Source organism: Chlamydotis macqueenii, chromosome 28 (assembly GCF_036417535.1).
Source record: "Chlamydotis macqueenii isolate bChlMac1 chromosome 28, bChlMac1.mat, whole genome shotgun sequence".
NCBI lineage: Eukaryota > Metazoa > Chordata > Aves > Otidiformes > Otididae > Chlamydotis > Chlamydotis macqueenii.
This window is the reverse complement of record NC_141583.1, coordinates 3,190,060-3,207,589: the sequence shown is the minus strand read 5'-3', so window position 1 is coordinate 3,207,589 and position 17,530 is coordinate 3,190,060. Positions and strand designations below refer to the sequence as shown.

Genomic DNA, 17,530 nt, shown 5'->3' with positions numbered 1-17,530 from the left:
TAACCCTAACCAGAACCCGAACCCCTAACCTTAACCCTAACCCTAACCCTAATGACCTAACCCCTAACCCTAACCCCTAACCCTGACCTCTAACCCTAACACTAACCCTAACTCTAACCCTAACCCTAACCCTAATGACCTTAAACCTAATGACCCTAACCCTAACCCTGACGCTGACCGTAACCCTAACCCTAACGCTAAGCCTAACCCTAACCCTAACCCGTAAACCCTAGCAACTAACCCTGTCCCTGACACTGACCTTAACACTGATCCTAACCCTAACCCCTAACCCTAACCCAAAACCCTAACCCACCGTAACCCTAACCCTAACCCTAACTCTAACCCCTAACCCCTAACCCTAAACCTAATCCTAACCCTAATGACCCTAACCCTAACCCTAACACTTACCCTAACCCTAACCCTGACCTTAACCTTAACCCTAACCCTAACCGTAATGGACCTAACCCTAACCCTAACCCTGGCCCTAACCCTGGCCCTAACCCTAACCCTAACCCTAACCCCTAACCACTAACCCTAACCCTAACCCTAACCCTAACCCTAACCCTAACCGTAACCCTAACCATAACCCTAGTGGCCCTAACCCTAACCTCTAACTTTAACCCTAACCCTAACGCGAAACCTCACCCTAACCCTAACCCTAACCCTAATGGTCGCTATGCCTAACCCTAACCCTAAAACTAATGACCCTAACGGTAACCCTAATAGTTGCTAACCCTAACCCTAATCCTAACCCCTAACCCTAACCCTAATAACCCTAACCCTAATGACCCTAACCCTAACCCCTAACCCTAAGCCTAACAATAACCCTAATCCTAACCTTAACCCTAACGTCCTTAACCCTAACCCTAAACCATAACCCTAACTTTCAGGATTGTTCCACAAAGGCTTCCACCAGGCCCTGAGCATCAGCTCGGGCGCTTTGATGCCCCCAAATGCTCTGCCTGCCCCATCCTTTTTTCCTCTCCTCTTCCCAGCCGCAGTGTCCCCGTCTGCTCCATCCCACGGTGGCACTGAGCCCCTCTCCTCTCTGAGCAGCCACGGTTCCAGCCCTGTTGAGTGACTCTCGCCCTTTGTGCCCCCCCTTGTCTGCATGCAGCCCCATTTGCCAGGTGCCAGGCATGGAAATCCTTGCCTTGCGCAGGAGACAGAATTGGGCTGAAGCACGTTTCGCTGTGAACACTGGCAGCTTTATTTGAAGACCTAAGTCAACTCCGGCATTTGTGCGCACTTCTGAGCGTGGGCCGGACAGAGCAGGCCTTTGAAACAGAGGCTGCCTTTGGCTCAGCAGGTGTTGGCCCAGCTGGAAAAGGTGGTGGCACGCTGCAGCCTGCCCTGGGCCCTGTGCATGCTGCTGCTCAGGTCTTTTTTCCCGTTAGGACCTGCAGGAGTTCCTGCACCTGAGTAAAGAAGGCCACCAGCTTCTGGAGTGGAAACGGGCAGGAGCTAAACCCGCTTGGCTGTGTTGGTATTGGCCTCGGCCTCTGCAAGGGGGTTGAGGCAGTGGGAAAGTGACTCCATGCCTGTGATGTCGAAGCAGCCCTTTCTGGCTCAAGCAGCCCCATCTGCACCAGGATCCAGTCATAAAAGTGCTGAGTGGAGGTGTAGATCCCTGGCCGATGTGCTCTGGCACAGCCAGTCCCCCAGCTGGTCACTCCAACAAGCCAGAAGTACTCGGCATTGTTATCCTGGCACATAAGAGGACCACCGCTGTCACCCTGCAGTGGAGGAGAGAGGGTTAGGGTAGTGCTGGGTGGCCTCTGTCAGCAGCAGGGCTGGTGCCTTCTCTCTCGCAGCACCTGCCACAGCTGTGTTCAGCGCACAGAAAGGCTCTGCTCTGGGGCCAGAGCCTCCAGAGCTGTGTCTGGAGAGGGCTGTAGGCCTGTAAGGTAGGGCTCACGCTCGTCTCTGTACAGTGATCCTGGCTGTGCGGAAGAGAGATGTTCCAGGATGTGGGCCTGTGTGCTGCCAGGAGCACCGGATGGGCTTTCTGGGTAGAGTCCCAGGCCTCTGTGACAAGGAGGGCACTGGGCCAGGAAGGCCCTGCAGATGGGGAAGGGGAGGTGAGCTGCAAGAGCGGTGGCAGGGGGACCCAGCAGCGGGAGGGTGACTTGCCAGGCAAAGCAGGGGCGCAGGTCTGTTTGGGAGGCTGTGACAGGTCTGCCTGTGCTGCTGAGGCAACATTGACTTGTAGCATGCTCCTACCTGGCAGGTGTCGATGCCACCCTGCGCATAGCCGGCACACAAGTTGTGGCTGTGGATGGCCCCCCTATACCAGTTGCTGCTGTTACAGAGGTAGGTGTCGATGAGGCGGACCCTGGCCTCCTGCAGGACAGTGGCTGCTCCAGCTGTGAGCACAGAAAGGCATTAACACCCTGCAGTTCCTTGCCCTCTCTCCTCCCCTGGCTGGGTCAACCGCTTCCCAAGGCCTTGGCTTTGCATCCTGAAGGCGTTGTAGCCGTCTTTCCCTCCTGTCTTTGGGCAATGGGTCAGGCCCATCTCTCTACAGGCCTCCGTCCCCGCAGCCTGGCGCTGGCTTTGGCCTCTGCTCTCAGCAAGCCCAAACCCTCTCCCCAGTGCACCCAGCTTGCATGCAGGACACGAGTACGTCTTGGGAACTCACCACCCTCAATCATGGCACCCCAACCACTGATGTAGCAGGCTGTCAGTCTGGACACTCTCAGTGAGGCGTCAGGCACGCAGGCAAGCTGTATGTAGTAGTTGCACTGGACAGGCTGGTCCAACTCCAGCAACGCAATGTCGTTCCTATACGTGATATTATTGTAGTATTCATGAATCATCAGCCGATTGATGTGGCGCACTTGGACCTCAGGGCCCAGGTGAGTCAGCCAGGTGGCACCGATAACCACGCGCCACATGCTGAGGTTCCTGGAAGGCAGAGGGAGAGAGGGATCAGAGGTAGCGGAGCCATGGATGTGCTGCAGTGGCCCAGCAGGTGCCTGCCTTCTGCTTGGCAAGGAAGAGAGGAAAGCAGTGCAATGGAGGCTGCGGCCGCCCTAGCATGCCTTAGGCTCGAGGAATGTCCAGCTGGAGGCTGCTAGGAAGCAGTGGCAGCAGCCCAGTCTTCTCCTGAGCACCCTCTCCACTGGGCTTGGGAGTGCCCAGGCCCTGGGCGCACTGCAGGGAAAGTGCAGGGATGGGAGCAGCAGGTGGTGCCGCGGACAGGGCAGCTGCCAGCATTGTGCGGATATCCCCATTCCCCACTCCTCCTTACCAGGCCTCCTTGAAGCAGTGGGCTGCTGTGAGGACCCACTGTGGGCTGATGAGGGAGCCTCCGCATATGTGCCCCGTGCCTGCAACCCAGGGATCTTGGATGCTGACCGTCCAGGGCCAGGCCCCTGGCTGGGCATCTCGGCCACCCACCACGCGTGACGAGCCGTAAGTTGAAGCCATGGGCCGGAGCCCGCAGGTTCTGTAAGCAGAAACTGATGAGTGCCCTGCTCAATGGCTTGCGGCTGCTCAGGCTGAAGGTCAGCCCTCTTCCCTCCCCACAAGGTGCCGCATGGACAGCAGGAGCAGGGGACCCCGTGGGGAATGCATCTCTTCAGCCCTTTGGCTGCTTTGGCTCAATAGATTAGTTGTGCCAGCAGCCTGGGTGCTGGCAAGGAACTGAGGCTCCCAGGTGGTGTTCAGGAAGCTGTGGTGTGGCCACAGAGGACAAGCGGGCACCCTCCAGTGAACCCCACCAGGGCTGTTCAAGCTCCTTCCCACAGCCTGAGGCCACTTACCCACAGCTGTCCCATGTGCCGCTCATAGGCTGCAGCAAGGCCAGCAGGATGAGAAGAGGGAGCAAAGCCATCGCTGCCAGTGGCATGTGGCAGCTGCAAGAACCACAGGCTTGTTGTCACTAGTGCAGCCGCTGCTGGAGTGCCTGCAGTACCCTGGTTGCCCGTGGTGCCCTTGGCCCCAGGGCTGATGTCACAGAGGCACTGGTTCCGTGTGCTGGGGGCAGGGCTGGAACACGGGGTTCTAAGCAGCAAGGGGGGTGGGCCAGAAGCTGGGACCAGACACCCCCACCAGACCCCTGCTGAATGCTCTGCTTGTGTGATGAGGGTGTGCAGGCCCCATGGCAGGCAGCAGCGCCTGGCTCCCAGCACTGCCTGCCAACAGCTAGCAGGAAAAAAAACAAGTGTGGCATCACAGCCTCTTTGAGAAGGCCACTGCCACCCTGCTCGCTGCAGCCCTTTGCCACCAGGTCCTCCCCCAAAACCATACCCCAGAGAACATCACCACCACAGGCAGAGTGCACTGGCTGTGGAAGAGCCAGTTTGCTAACAGCTGCGGCAGGCAAGCAGTGATGTGCAAGCCAAAGCAGTCAAGCACAGCCAAGCAGTGCCCAGCGTGGCACAGACCTTGACTCTTTCAAGATCCCTATCACCTCTCGCTCACCAGCTCGTCCAGCTTCATGCTCACCAGGGAATTGCACATGCACACAGCGCTCCCACCAGTAGTTGGCCCACGATACACGCTGTTTCCCACTGCTGCGTCCCTAGGATCTGTGTCCCCTTCTGCCATCACTAGCAGCCCGGCCCCTGGGCTCAGCGCCTGCACCAAGTACAGCGTGGGGGGGGCCACACAGGAGAGGACCTGCTCTCAAAAAGAAGTTAGGATGTCCTGTGGTGATGAGGTGCAGGGCTCAGTCAGACAAGCAAACCAACCAGCAGTTTGCTGATGCGTGACTGGCTTCTTGATCACAGAACCAGAGACTCATTAGGATTGGAAAGGGACCTTTAAAGCCCACCCAGTCCAACCCCCTGCAAGGACCAGGGACCCCTTCAAGCAGATCAGGTTGCTCAGAGCCTCAGCCAACCGGGCCTGGAATATTTCCAGGGATGGGGCATCCACTGCCTCTCTGGGCAACCTGTTCCAGTGTTCAACCACCCTCAGTGTAAAAAATTTTTTCCTAATATCTAATCTAAATCTACCTCCCTCTATTTTAAAACCATCACCCGTCGTCCTATCCCAACAGGCCCTGCTGGAGACTTTATGCTCGTCTTTCCTGCAGCCCCCTTTAGCTACTCGAAGGCCGCTCTAAGGTCTCCCCGGAGCCTCCTCTTCTCCAGGCTGAACAGCCCCAGCTCTCTCAGCCTGGCCTCACAGCAGAGCTGCTCCAGCCCTCTGATCATCTTTGTGGCCTCCTCTGGACCCTCTCCAACTGCTCCACGTCCTTCTGATGCTGGGGGCTCCAGAGCTGGATGCAGTACTCCGGCGGGGGGGGGGCGAGGTCTCACCAGAGCAGAGGGGGAGAATCCCCTCCCTCGACCTGCTCCTCTTGATGCAGCCCAGGATGCGGTTGGCCTTCTGGGCCACAAGGGCACATTGCCAGCTCATCCACCAGCACTCCCAAGTCCTTCTCCTCAGCACTGGTCTCCACCCATTCCCCGCCCAGCCTGGATTTGTGCCTGGGATTGCCATGACACACATGCAGGGCCTTGCACTTGGCCTGGTTGAACTTCATGAGGCAGGCACAGGCCCAGCTCTCCAGCCTGTCAAGGTCCCTCTGGATGGCATCCCTGCCTTCCAGCGAAATAACCATCCAGAAAAGAAAGCCCAGGAACAGTTCACCACTGGAGAGAGGGGGCAGGGAAGGAAAGGCTCTGTCGCTTGAGATTTAAGAACATTCAACTGATGCTTCCCAGGAGAGAGCTGACGCTGGTTTGAAGCAACGGGGCAGTCTAGGCGACCTTGACTTGATCCCATTGACATATGCTATCGATCCATTGCAATGGTGTAACACATAAATTTTTCTCCTTATATGCACAATCACATTGTAATTTAACTAGATTTGCTACAGCCATTTGCCTGTCTCCCAACCATAAAACTGCAGTTTCAAGAGCATCTAAACAAGCTGGAATTTGCTGATCAATTCCTGCTTGTAAAGCTAAATCTTGAGTTACAGTACCTAGTACAGAAGCTACCTCATGCAGTGTGAACAGACTAAAGTCATTGTAGCAATTGTTGCTGAAGCAAATATAATTATTGCTGATATGATAAAAGCTATAAGCCATAGGTTGCTTTACAGCATTAACTAATTGACTTAGACTGGAATCCCCTTCTGTTCTGGTTTTGTTTAGTGAAGGAGGGCCACCGTGGTAACTTCTGTAAGAAGCTGCTAGAAGTTGTTTCCCCTTTGTCCGGTGGACTCGGCCGGGCCTAGGGCGGACCCGCTGCTGGCCAAGGCCGAGCCAATTGGTAGCAGAATGTTCCCTTATAACACCTCTGCGATAACGTATTTAAGAAGGGGAAAAACAGGAAAGAAAAAAAAAAAAAAGAGAAGATGTGAGGACACTGAGCGGGGGCAGAGAAGGGGAGGTGCGGGCCTTGTGGGTCTTGCAGGCCTTACCGTTGGGGTGAAACGCTGGCAGATTGAAGGACATTGCTGGGGATTAGCCGGTGTGGTCTGAGTCAGTTACCTGGAGTGGATTATCAGTTGCGGGTCATCCCAGGTGAGTTGTCTGCTGTGGATTATCCCAAGTGGGCCCCCTGGTGTAGGTCATCCCCACCATGCACATTTCTACCCACTCTCCCCCTCCCACCCCCACCCATCCCCACCTCATGTCTGTCCCCCCCGTGTCTCTGCACCCTTCCAAATGCTTTCCACTGGAATGTGCCCCCATGTGAGTTTGTCCCCTGTGGCTGGCTCCCTGCACCCCCTGCCCTCCTGTCTTGTACCCCCACTCCCCTCCTGCTCTGCCCCCCCATATTCAGCCCCACCCCCACCCCAAACCCCTCTGCCCGCAGACCCCGGGGGCGATGCCTGCCACTCACTGTCCCCACCTGCTTCCCTGCACCCCACTCCCACCTCAATGGTTTTAACTTGTAATTTGCAACTGTTTTCAGTTTTATCGCTTGTCTTTCTGGGGGTTTATTGCTCTCTGGTTTGTGGTTTGTTTTTTTTTCCTCTTTTCCTTACAAGTGGTAGTGGTGGTTGGTTGTTTCTTTTTAATTATTAAACTGTTTTTATCTCAATCCACGAGTTTCTTCACTTTCACCCTTCTCATTCTCTCCCCATCCCGCAAGGGCATGGGCAGCGAGCAAGTGGCTGTGTGGTACTTGGTTGCTGGCTGGGGATAAACTACAACGCAAGGTGAGTTGCCAGCCCTGCCTGGCTGATGCTTTAGGCTCTCCATGTTATTGCCACCATCCTGATAGCCCCTCCTCATTCTTCATTCCTGCTTTGCAGTGCCTTTTGCTCCATAAGCAGCCGTACTCATGCTGCGCAAACGCACCTGTCCCCCAGCCTCGGGGAAGTAACTCTGCCCAAGACACAGAGCAAAATATCCTTGGCACAATCCATAGCAATTCTGCCTCTCAAGGCACCCAGCAGGCCCCTTTCTCTCACCTCTTACTCCAAAAGCTTTTTGCATCAAAGCGAGATGACAGCTGGATTTCTCCCAGCGCTGTATTTCAGCTGTGTTGCTGGCTGAACATGGCTTGTGGGCCAGCAGCTATTTACAGGAGTCTGAAACAAGGGGACGGAGTGTTGAAGTTATTGTTTTAAGGAGACAAATTAGGTAACCAAAGGCACTGAGCTCCTCGCCATGCAGTGGCAGAACAGCCCCTCCATGCTGTGTGTGGCAGGCAGCACAGTGACACTGTGACACGTGCTGGCAGGAGCGGCAAGGAGCGCAGAGCTCCTGTGCGGAGCGGAGATGGAGCCTGCAGGGCTCTGCGGTCACCTGCTGAGGCCACCGGACACAGCAGTGCCTTTGTGCTGTCCCTGCTTCACGTCCACTTCAGGTGGGCAGGGCGGTACCACCATGCAGCGCTTGAGCCACGGGGACGCTTTTTGGCACAGAGGTCATGAATATCACTGCCCAGGCTGCGAGGGGGAAAAGGGCAGAGAAATACAAGCCCAGTGCCCCCAGTAAGTGGTTACTGTCTGTGGATGGTATGAACAGGGCTGAGGAATCAACCGGAAGCAGGTACTGCAGCTGTGAGGTTGTGCATGCATGTTGTCATCACATTTTCCAGGCTGCTGTCTGCCACTAACAGCAATGCAGTGCTGGGGTGCCTGCGGAGTGATGCCGCCACACTCATTGCTGCCTCCCAGTTAAGAAACGCCGCTGCCGCTCCATGTGTGCAGTGCTGGCAAGCTCTTAGCGCACAAAGCAGACTCCCTCAAACCAGCCTTCTGCCTGCTCCCCTGCCCCAGGGGGCTTCCTCCGTAAGGGAATCTGCACTGCCTTGGCAGTTCAAAGGCAAGATCTGTGTGTGAACAGGGAGCCATGGAGGCAGCCAGACAAGCCAGCACACCTGGAGTGCAAACAGAGTGCAGGCTGCTCCACAGCCCCATTTCTGACAGGGTTTAGCCTATCTGCACAGCTTGGTTCCTGCATGCAGAGGCAAGGCTGGGCTCTGCCACCTCCCAGCTCTACACTGGTCCAAGAAGGAAGCCCACAGGCAAGGAGTGCTGTATGGGGAGCAAAGAGCCACCACCACCTCTCCCCAGAGGCGCTGGCCTTTGGAGCTCACACAGGTGAGCTCTCTCCCATCCACCCCTCCATGGGAGAGAGCAAAGAAAGTGAAACCCCTCCAGTCTCCCTCAGCTCAGCTCACCCATTGCTGCAGGAACTCCACGCCCAACTGCCCCTGGCCTCATGTCAAGGCAGGGGTGAGGCTCCCCCACCTGGTTTGGGGGGTTTGAGGAGCTTTTTTAGGACTTATTGAAGGCTGCCAGGACAGCCCAGATCATCTCTGCACCCCCAGCTTTGGCAGCTTCCACCTCAGGGTCCATATCAAGGAGGTCCTTGGTCCTGTTCATTGCCACATCGTACTTGTCATTTGCCAGGCTGGCAAAAACATTCTCCAGCACATCTGAGGAGTGGGCCAGCACCAGGAGAGCCAGAGTCCTGCGGTCCATGCGGTGGGGGTCGTTCACCCACCGCTCCAGCATGCTCTCCTGGAGCTTCTTCACCAAACGCTGCTTCTCAGTGGCATTGGTGACAGGATGGGTGGTCATGTCAAAGAGGAGGAAGTTCTGCTTCTCCGTGGTGAGTATGCCCTTTTCCACCAATGCCTTGGCAACGCGCTCACGCACGTTCCTCAGCTGGTACTGCAGCTTGAAGGGATTCCAGGTCTCCCCTGCGGGAGAGGAGAACCTGTTCAACACTAGGGCACTGACAGCTTTGCCACCCAATGCCAGTGCCCAGGGCTGCTTCCAGCCCAGGACCATCTGTGCTTGCACTGACACCAGCCCCTGCCTGACTCTGACCCGCTTCTCCCATCAGTTCAAGCTGGCAAAGCTCCCAGCAGCCACAGCACCCTGGGGTAGATCCCTTTGGAAAGCCCATTCTACCCAGGACCTTGGACTCCAGACTCAGTGGACTCAGCAAGAAAAAAGAAGCAATGGAGATTAAGGTCTAAGTCTTCCACCAAGCTCCTGACAAAAAGATCCAGAAAACCATTCTCTGCCCCCACGTTCAGCCTTCCTGTGTTCTGCTGTCAGTATTCTGCCCATCTCCAGCAAAGCAAGGGGATGGCCAAGCCATGGAGAGGGGACAGGCGGCAGGGAAGGGCACGAGGGAGATGGGAAAATGCTGCCTCTGGCCCTACCAGTGAGCAGCTCTATCCAGGTCTGCACCGTTTCTGCAGACTCTGTGGCCCTGATGTGTCTGAGAGTCTCATCCAGCAAGACGTCACCAGTCGGTGCATCCGACTTCAAGATCACCTGGAAGGACAAAGCGGAGACACAGTGTAAGGCTGGATACAGACCTGCCGCTCCTTTCCTGAAGGACTGGCACCAGCCCTAGCATGCAGATCTGCTTCGGCAAAGCTCGCTGCCAGCAGGCTCGTCTGGGGAGGACAGAGCCCCGAAGCCTGTCAGGCCCCCAACCCCTGCAGCACCTTCACCTTCCTCTCCAGCAGCCTCTTCTTCCTGAGGGAGAGTGGCTCCAGGCAGATCCGTCCACGCAGAGCCAGCTCGATGAGGATGCCACCTCGCAGGCCCGAGGAGATGCAGTCATTCCAGAAGGAGGTATAGCCCTGGAGAGAGACAATGGACAGAAAGAGAAGAGAGATGGGAAGGGAATTTCTGCCAAGCCCCCCATCCCTTCTGGCCTGCTCAGGTGACTCTCCCAACTCCCATTAACAGCTCTGCCTCCCAGGCCAAAGGGAGAAAAGGGCTTTCCCCACCAGGTGACAAGTCCCCGGCAGCCCCAATGAACCCAGCCCCTCCCTGCCCAAAACCTCCCTGTAAACACTGAGCAATTCAGCCTGTGTCCTTCCCACTGCACCTACAACCACCCGACACACCCCAGTGCTGACCAGGCAGCTGCACCCAACCCCAGCTCGTAAAAAAAATCTGAACGAGAATGAGAAATGTGAGACCCTTTCCCCTGGCAAGCCCCGGGCCACGGGACACTGCCGCTGCTGCAGGACTGCAGCAACGCAAGTTCCGCTCTGCCTCGGCGCTGGCTGCGGACATGCCTGGGGGGAAACAGGAGGTGAAATCCACCCTTCTCCTTGAAGAAAGCCCCCACCAGCTCCAGGCATGCCCTGAGAGTAATTAGCTGTATGAAAAAATTGCTCTTCAGACCCACAAAGAAGAGTTTCCCTGCTACCTGCAGCATCATCCCACAGCGTCCAGGCTGCTGCAAGCCCCAGCTCCCACCACAGGGCACAAGAGCTTCCTCAGCCCCTTGCCCACCCCACTCCCCTCCCTCAAATCTGCCCATGGACTTCTGCAAGAGAAGAGATTTCCCGTCAGATGAAGGATGGGAAAACACATCCCACCTCTCCCACCAGAGTGGGCACCTTGGGGCTGGGGTGTGGCAGTTTGCATCTCAACAGCAGGACAGCGCCAGGGCTGCTGCTGATCAGCTCTGCTTGAACACGACGTGTTCCGCCCCTGGCCCCAAGCCCTGTTCTCCAAGGCCACCACGGGACAGGGTCCTCATCCTGAGAAGCGCAAGCTCTATAATCATTAAGGTATTTGGCAAAGCAACAAAAAGGTGCAGAGGTCTGGAAAATATGACCCACAAGGAAGCAGCAATTGAATTAGGGTTTTTGCTTCAGGGGAGAGAAGATAGAGGGAGAATACGATAAGGGGTGTCAGACACACAAAAGGCGGCAGCAGAAAGGAAAGGAATGGCCAGTTCCCACTTCCACTGTGCATGGGACAGAGTCCTGGGCTAAAACTGTAGCCAGAGAAATTGGAGCTGGCACCAGGAAGAATCATAGAATGGTTAGGATTGGAAGGGACCTTCAAAGGTCATCTAGTCCAACGCCCCTGCAAGGAGCAGGGACATCCCTGACTAGATCAGGTTGCTCAGAGCCCCATCCAGCCTGGCCTTGAACGCTTCCAGAGATGGGGCATCCACTGCCTCTCTGGGCAACCTGTTCCACCACCCTCAGTGTAAAATACTTTTTCCTAATGTCTAATCTGAATCTACCTCCCTCTATTTTAAAACCATCACCCGTCGTCCTATCCCAACAGGCCCTGCTGGAGACTTTATGCTCATCTTCCCTGCAGCCCCCTTTAGGGCCGCTCTAAGGTCTCCCCGGAGCCTCCTCTTTTCCAGGCTGAACAGCCCCAGCTCTCTCAGCCTGGCCTCACAGCAGAGCTGCTCCAGCCCTCTGATCATCTTTGTGGCCTCCTCTGGACCCTCTCCAACTGCTCCACGTCCTTCTGATGCTGGGGGCTCCAGAGCTGGATACAGTACTCCGGCAGGGTGGGGTCTCACCAGAGCAGAGTAGAGGGGGAGAATCCCCTCCCTCAACCTGCTGGCCACGCTCCTCTTGATGCAGCCCAGGATGCGGTTGGCCTTCTGGGCCACAAGGGCACATTGCCGGCTCATGTTGAGCTTCTTCTCTACCAGCACTCCCAAGTCCTTCTCCTCAGCACTGTCTCCACCCATTCTCCGCCCAGCCTATAATTGTGCCTGGGATTGCCACGACCCAGGTGCAGGACTTTGCACTTGGCCTGGTTGAACTTCATGAGGCAGGCACAGGCCCAGCTCTCCAGCCTGTCAAGATCCCTCTGGATGGCATCCCTGCCTTCCAGCGAAATAACCATCCAGAAAAGAAAGCCCAGGAACAGTTCACCACTGGAGAGAGGGGGCAGGGAAGGAAAGGCTCTGTCCCTTGAGATTTAAGAACATTCAACTGATGCTTCCCAGAAGAGAGCTGACGCTGGTTTGAAGCAACGGGGCAGTCTAGGTGACCTCTTTGTTCTCTTCTTCCACTCGTCTTTTACCCCCTGATCAGAACAAAGACTGGCTGTTCCAGCCTGATGACTGCTGCGTCACAGCACAGATGCAGGGCAGCAGTCCTTGGATTTCAGGGCAAGCGGGCAGTACGCAGGGCTGCAGGGAGAGGCTGGGAACAGGGCATGTGCTGGCGCTTGAGATGGGTCCAAGGGAAGGGTGAGCCAAGTGGGATGCAAAGTCACAACGTGCTTATTTGCAGGGGGCCGCCAATACACCATAAACTCCACGGCCCGTTTGTAACTTCCTTTTCGTTACTCTTTTTCTCTGGAGGGAGTGGGGGGGGAGGAGAGAAAGCACAGATCTAAAAGCTACCAGAGGGCTGCAGACAAAGCAACCTAACAAACTCCCTTCCTAAGAAAAAAGAGACAGAACACACAACCCTCTTACACGGAAGTTTTTACAGTCCATATGGTTAAACTCTTGTCCCCAGTGTGTCTGTTTATACAGTGCATCTGGACACCGGGTTGCTCAGCTTGCGTAGCAAGAGAACCATAAAAGAAATTAAAATCTTTATTTGCTTTCTTCATTTCCTTGTGAGGAAAGACAAAGCAATCTTTCATCTCTGCCCTGCTGATTTCCATCCACAGGAGACACACTGTTTTTTGCATGCGCCCTTATGGAACAAGTTCTCCAGGAAATGGTGTGGAGGTAACCGAAAGTTTTAATTCAGCTGGAAGGCACATTACCCCTAGAAAATTCTACGGAGTCTGAAATCAAACAAGTTGAAAGCTCCTGCGTTACTTTCAGCTTCTGAAATCAGACTGGTTACAAATGCCATGCTGGTGTGCAGCTGGTTTCCCCTAGATGGACAGACTGGTACTTAAAATAATTAAATTACCCTGTGAGCTCACTGGATTTGGCTAAAATTGTCTTGGTTTTTCCCAGTCATCAAACCATGAGTGAACAACAGAGCCAGGAAAGCCCAATGCCTGGATGCCTGGGAGGGCAGCTCACAGCCAGACTACTGCTGCCTTTGGTCATCCTTTTGAGATGTAGGAATGCAGAAGAAAAGTGGGGGGAAGCGGAGGGGAAGTGTGACTTTTTTTCCCCCCATCTATTGTGCTGTCCTAACTTCCTGGTGGCTGAAGCACCATTCCCAGGAGTACAATAACCAAGCCAAGAATGCTAAACATAGCAGGAAGAAAGCAGACCATGCCACGCTCCTAGGCTGCTCTCAAATATTTCCTCCAAAATTATTTGCATGATTAGAATGGATTGAGAGCAGCCCTGAGGAGAAGGACTTGGGAGTGCTGGTGGATGAGAAGCTCAACATGAGCAGGCAATGCGCCCTTGCGGCCCAGAAGGCCAACCGCATCCTGGGCTGCATCAAAAGCAGCATGGCCAGCAGGTCGAGGGAGGGGATTCTGCCCCTCTACTCTGCTCTGGTGAGACCCTGCCCGAGTACTGCATCCAGCTCTGGAGCCCCCAGCATCAGAAGGACGTGGAGCTGTTGCAGCGGGTCCAGAGGAGGCCACAAAGATGATCAGAGGGCTGGAGCAGCTCTGCTGTGAGGCCAGGCTGAGAGAGCTGGGGCTGTTCAGCCTGGAGAAGAGGAGGCTCCAGGGAGACCTTAGAGCGGCCTTCGAGTAGCTAAAGGGGGCTGCAGGAAAGACGAGCATAAAGTCTCCAGCAGGGCCTGTTGGGATAGGACGACGGGTGATGGTTTTAAAATAGAGGGAGGTAGATTTAGATTAGATATTAGGAAAAAATTTTTTACACTGAGGGTGGTTGAACACTGGAACAGGTTGCCCAGAGAGGCAGTGGATGCCCCATCCCTGGAAATATTCCAGGCCCGGTTGGCTGAGGCTCTGAGCAACCTGATCTGCTTGAAGGGGTCCCTGGTCCTTGCAGGGGGTTGGACTGGGTGGGCTTTAAAGGTCCCTTTCCAACCCTAACGATTCTCTGGTTCTGTGTTCTCTTTATAGCCTGTCTCTCCTGCTACTTCCTACTGGGCTCAGTAGATCTTATCCGAGTTGGTTAAATGCGACAGCTACAAGCCTCTGTCACTCACACAACCTGCAGCTCTCCCCTACCAGATCTGCATGTGGTCTGCGTCAGAAGCCACAGCCTGAGTAGGTCTACATGAGAGCAAGGCACCAGCTCAGACTAACTCAGAAGTAGCAGAGCTCTACGGAAAAAAAAAAGTTCAGGCACCTCACAGGGGCTTAATTTCAACCCAGAGAAACAGATGAAGAGAAGGTGGCCCAGCTACCACTGCTTTGACAACCAGTGTCTCCTTTCCTCAGAGTGGGAAACAGGCTCCCAGGAAGAGTGCTCCTGGAGCTGAAAAACCTGTGTTTAAGGCTCTCCTCTGCCATTATCATCCCAAGAAGCACCCTGGGCAACTGGTTAGGTTCCTCTGGTCTCGATTTCCACATGTGCTTGACAGGAATAGCAGCATCGGATTCTCCCAAAGAGATCAAGACAATGCATGCAATAAATTTAGACAAGGCATGCAATAAATTTAGACAAGGCACACTGACACAGCAGACAGGAGCCAAGCAGCTCAGTGAACTCTTTTCCCCATGGCAGAGTTGAGAAACGAGTTCCTACGGCTGATGAGCACGAAACAATTCTGTTTGACCTGGGTCCCTTTCCAGCAGAGAATGATTCCATGAAAATAACCAGCTGTGAGGTCTGTCTGCTGCTGCCAAGGAAAGCTGTTAAACCAGCACACAAGGGCGAGATGAGCGCCCAGCAAAGTGATTCCTGTCCAGCCCCACTCCCCTCAAGCCTGGAGCTGCATGATGACATTCCTGCCCAGCTAAAGAAATTACCAGCTTGAAAACAGAGACGTGGCTCCTACCTCCTTGGCCACTGCTGTGCTCAGACCCATCCTGCACCTGCTTTCAACTCCCAGTCCAGCCACCTTCTCTCACCTTTCCCACTTCTCTTGAAACCTGCCTCTGTCATTTTTCACATCAATTTTTAACAAAGTGGAAACGGTGCTCAGAGTGTCCCTGTGTTCCAGCTGATCATTTCAGGTAGGAAAGTGCACTTGGGCTAGGGAAGAGGACATTTACCATCTGATGCACAAGGTTAAGCTCCTTTTATCCTACGTCTTTGACTCTAGCAAAGGATAAACCTGCCTTTGCTCTGCCAACAGCAGTTGCACAATACCAAAAGGTGCCCATCACCTTCCAGCCACCTCTTACAGTCCTTGCAGCAGAGCTGGTGGGACAGCCTTTATGAGCAATCTCCACAGCTCAGTTTAAGCTACAGAAGTGGGTGGTTTGTGCTAAGCAGGCTGGCTTTGTTGAAGAGGATTCAGAGGAACTTGTACAATCCCTTCTGCTGCTCACCGAGAACCTCATCTCCAAGACAGCACTGTGACTGCTGCACATGCAGCCATTAGAGACATCTGCCTTACCTCCTTGTCCTTCAGCCCCAGGAGCAGCACCTCCTCCATGAGCGTGAGGCGGATATCTTTGGTGTCATCACGATCATCATCATTCAGGTCTCTGTCCGCAACTGCAATATCCTCGCTGTCAGGCTTCTTGTCCAAGTTCCTTCCCGCTTCTGCACGCCGTCCTCGGTGTGTTAGCGTTGTCATCTCCTCCAGCTGGGCAGAGAAACGAGGTCCGCCCCGTTTCTAAATACAACGGACTACCCAAGACCCAAAAAAAGACCCCAGACCCAAAACCCAGGCTTCCAGGGAGGCAAGGACACGGGATGCTTGCCGGTTCTACTCAGGAATTTTCGGCTTACCCTTCCCAGGATGGCCACACAAGCCATCTTGTGCAGGAGTGGCCAGTCTCCAGATATCGAGGCTCGAGGAGATGGTTGCATGTTCAGGGAGAGATCTGAGCCACAGCCAAGTCCTTTTCACCCAGGGGACCTCCCGGCTGTGCACTCCTGCACCCAGACAGGACCTGGGGCACCCGGCAGCGTCCCGGGGCAGTAAAGAAAGAGCTCCTGTCCCGCCAATGGCCGCTCTCGCCTCCCCACTGTGCGGTAACCTGCCCGCAGCCCATACTTGACCTTTCCACGGAAGTGAACGAGCTCCAGGTTACCAGGCTGCCAAGCCCAAACCTCCCACGAGAACCCCACACCCCACGATCTCGGGGTGGAAGGGGGGGGGCGCACAGCCGTACCCCTGCCCCTCCCCGCACCGAGTTTCAGGGCTAAGAAACAAAACCCGCGTTCAGGTTTTTCCCTCGATCTTACCCCTGCCCAGCGGCTCCTTCCCAAACCTCCCCCGCTCCTTTCCTTTCCCTGCGATCAAACTTCGGAGCCCGGGAGCGGAGAAACTTCGACTTGGGGCCAGGGGAGGGCGGGAGCAGCCCGTCGGCTTCCTGGGCTCCGGTAATCCAGACCGGAGCGCGGCGCTGGCAAATGCGAGCCCGCCCGTTCGGGAGCCGCCCCTGAGCGCGGCCGTGGCTTTCCCCTCCTCCTCCTTCCAGAGGAGGAGGAAGGCGGCGCGCTCAGAGCCCGCCAGCGTCAAGAAATACACAGCAACTTAACAGGAACACGGTTTTAACTGAGGAACGACAGAAATACATACTTAAGTCAAAAGCGTCAAGACATGTTCAGCTCTCCACACCATGCAGAAACAGCTTCACTCCAACTCATTTACAACAACAGGAAAAATCAACATTTTCTGGTTAGAAAAATAAATGCCACCACATCCAACTTCTGCAATTAATCATTTCACAGGTTTCTCCAAATAATCTCACACCATCACCACAGATACCTGCCACAGATTAATACTTTGTTTGTCATTACATACATGTATCTCATCACAGCTCAACAGAAATTCCTGCCTTTTGGCATGAAATATGTAGCTGAAGGTATGAAGAATGCTTGTTTTTTCACTTGAGTCTGGAGCCTTCAGTCTGGAAAAAAAGTGCAAAGAATCAAGGCCCCCTAACTGTCCCAAGTAGTAAAAGCAAAAGATGCAATACTGCTGTAACGGACAACACAGCTCCCCTGAGCATGCTCTGTAAAGCTCTGCAAATTAACCTAAGAGTTGAGGGTAAGGCCAGTTTTGAACAAGGAGTTCCTCAGCTCTGAAATGCAGCCCAAAGTTACAGGTGACACCTTGTGTTGTGGGTAATGAACATTACACCATCACCATCAGGATTTAAACATGGCAGGGAGTCAAATCCCCCAAATCACTTTTGTTACAAAAATTATTGGCTACATCAGTAGTCAGGTACCTTTCCTTCCTGATGGGGTACAACCTCCTATTAAAAAAAGTTTGATTTCTTCAGCTGGGCTTCTTGACAGATTTTCTCTCCTTAAAGTACTCTCCATTTTGACTACAAATAGAACAGAAAAGA

At 54.5% G+C, this 17,530-nt stretch overlaps 2 protein-coding genes across 2 annotated transcripts; both read right to left on the bottom strand.

Moving 5' to 3' along the window:
• Nucleotides 1-1,186: 1,186 nt before the first annotated feature.
• On the bottom strand, nucleotides 1,187-11,473 carry LOC104482174 (acrosin-like). Its single transcript, XM_086768398.1, has 6 exons — nucleotides 11,377-11,473; nucleotides 3,768-4,900; nucleotides 3,254-3,451; nucleotides 2,642-2,907; nucleotides 2,224-2,366; nucleotides 1,187-1,736 (listed from the first exon to the last, which is right to left on the bottom strand). Exons 2-6 carry the CDS (start codon nucleotides 3,851-3,853, stop codon nucleotides 1,377-1,379), a joined length of 1,053 nt encoding a protein of 350 aa, XP_086624524.1. The 5' UTR covers nucleotides 3,854-4,900; nucleotides 11,377-11,473; the 3' UTR covers nucleotides 1,187-1,376.
• GOLPH3L (golgi phosphoprotein 3 like) lies at nucleotides 6,880-15,801 on the bottom strand. The gene is made up of 4 exons (XM_010129663.2): nucleotides 15,619-15,801; nucleotides 9,892-10,023; nucleotides 9,595-9,709; nucleotides 6,880-9,123 (listed from the first exon to the last, which is right to left on the bottom strand). Exons 1-4 carry the CDS (start codon nucleotides 15,799-15,801, stop codon nucleotides 8,696-8,698), a joined length of 858 nt encoding a protein of 285 aa, XP_010127965.1. The 3' UTR covers nucleotides 6,880-8,695.
• Between the last annotated feature and the right edge of the window lie 1,729 nt (nucleotides 15,802-17,530).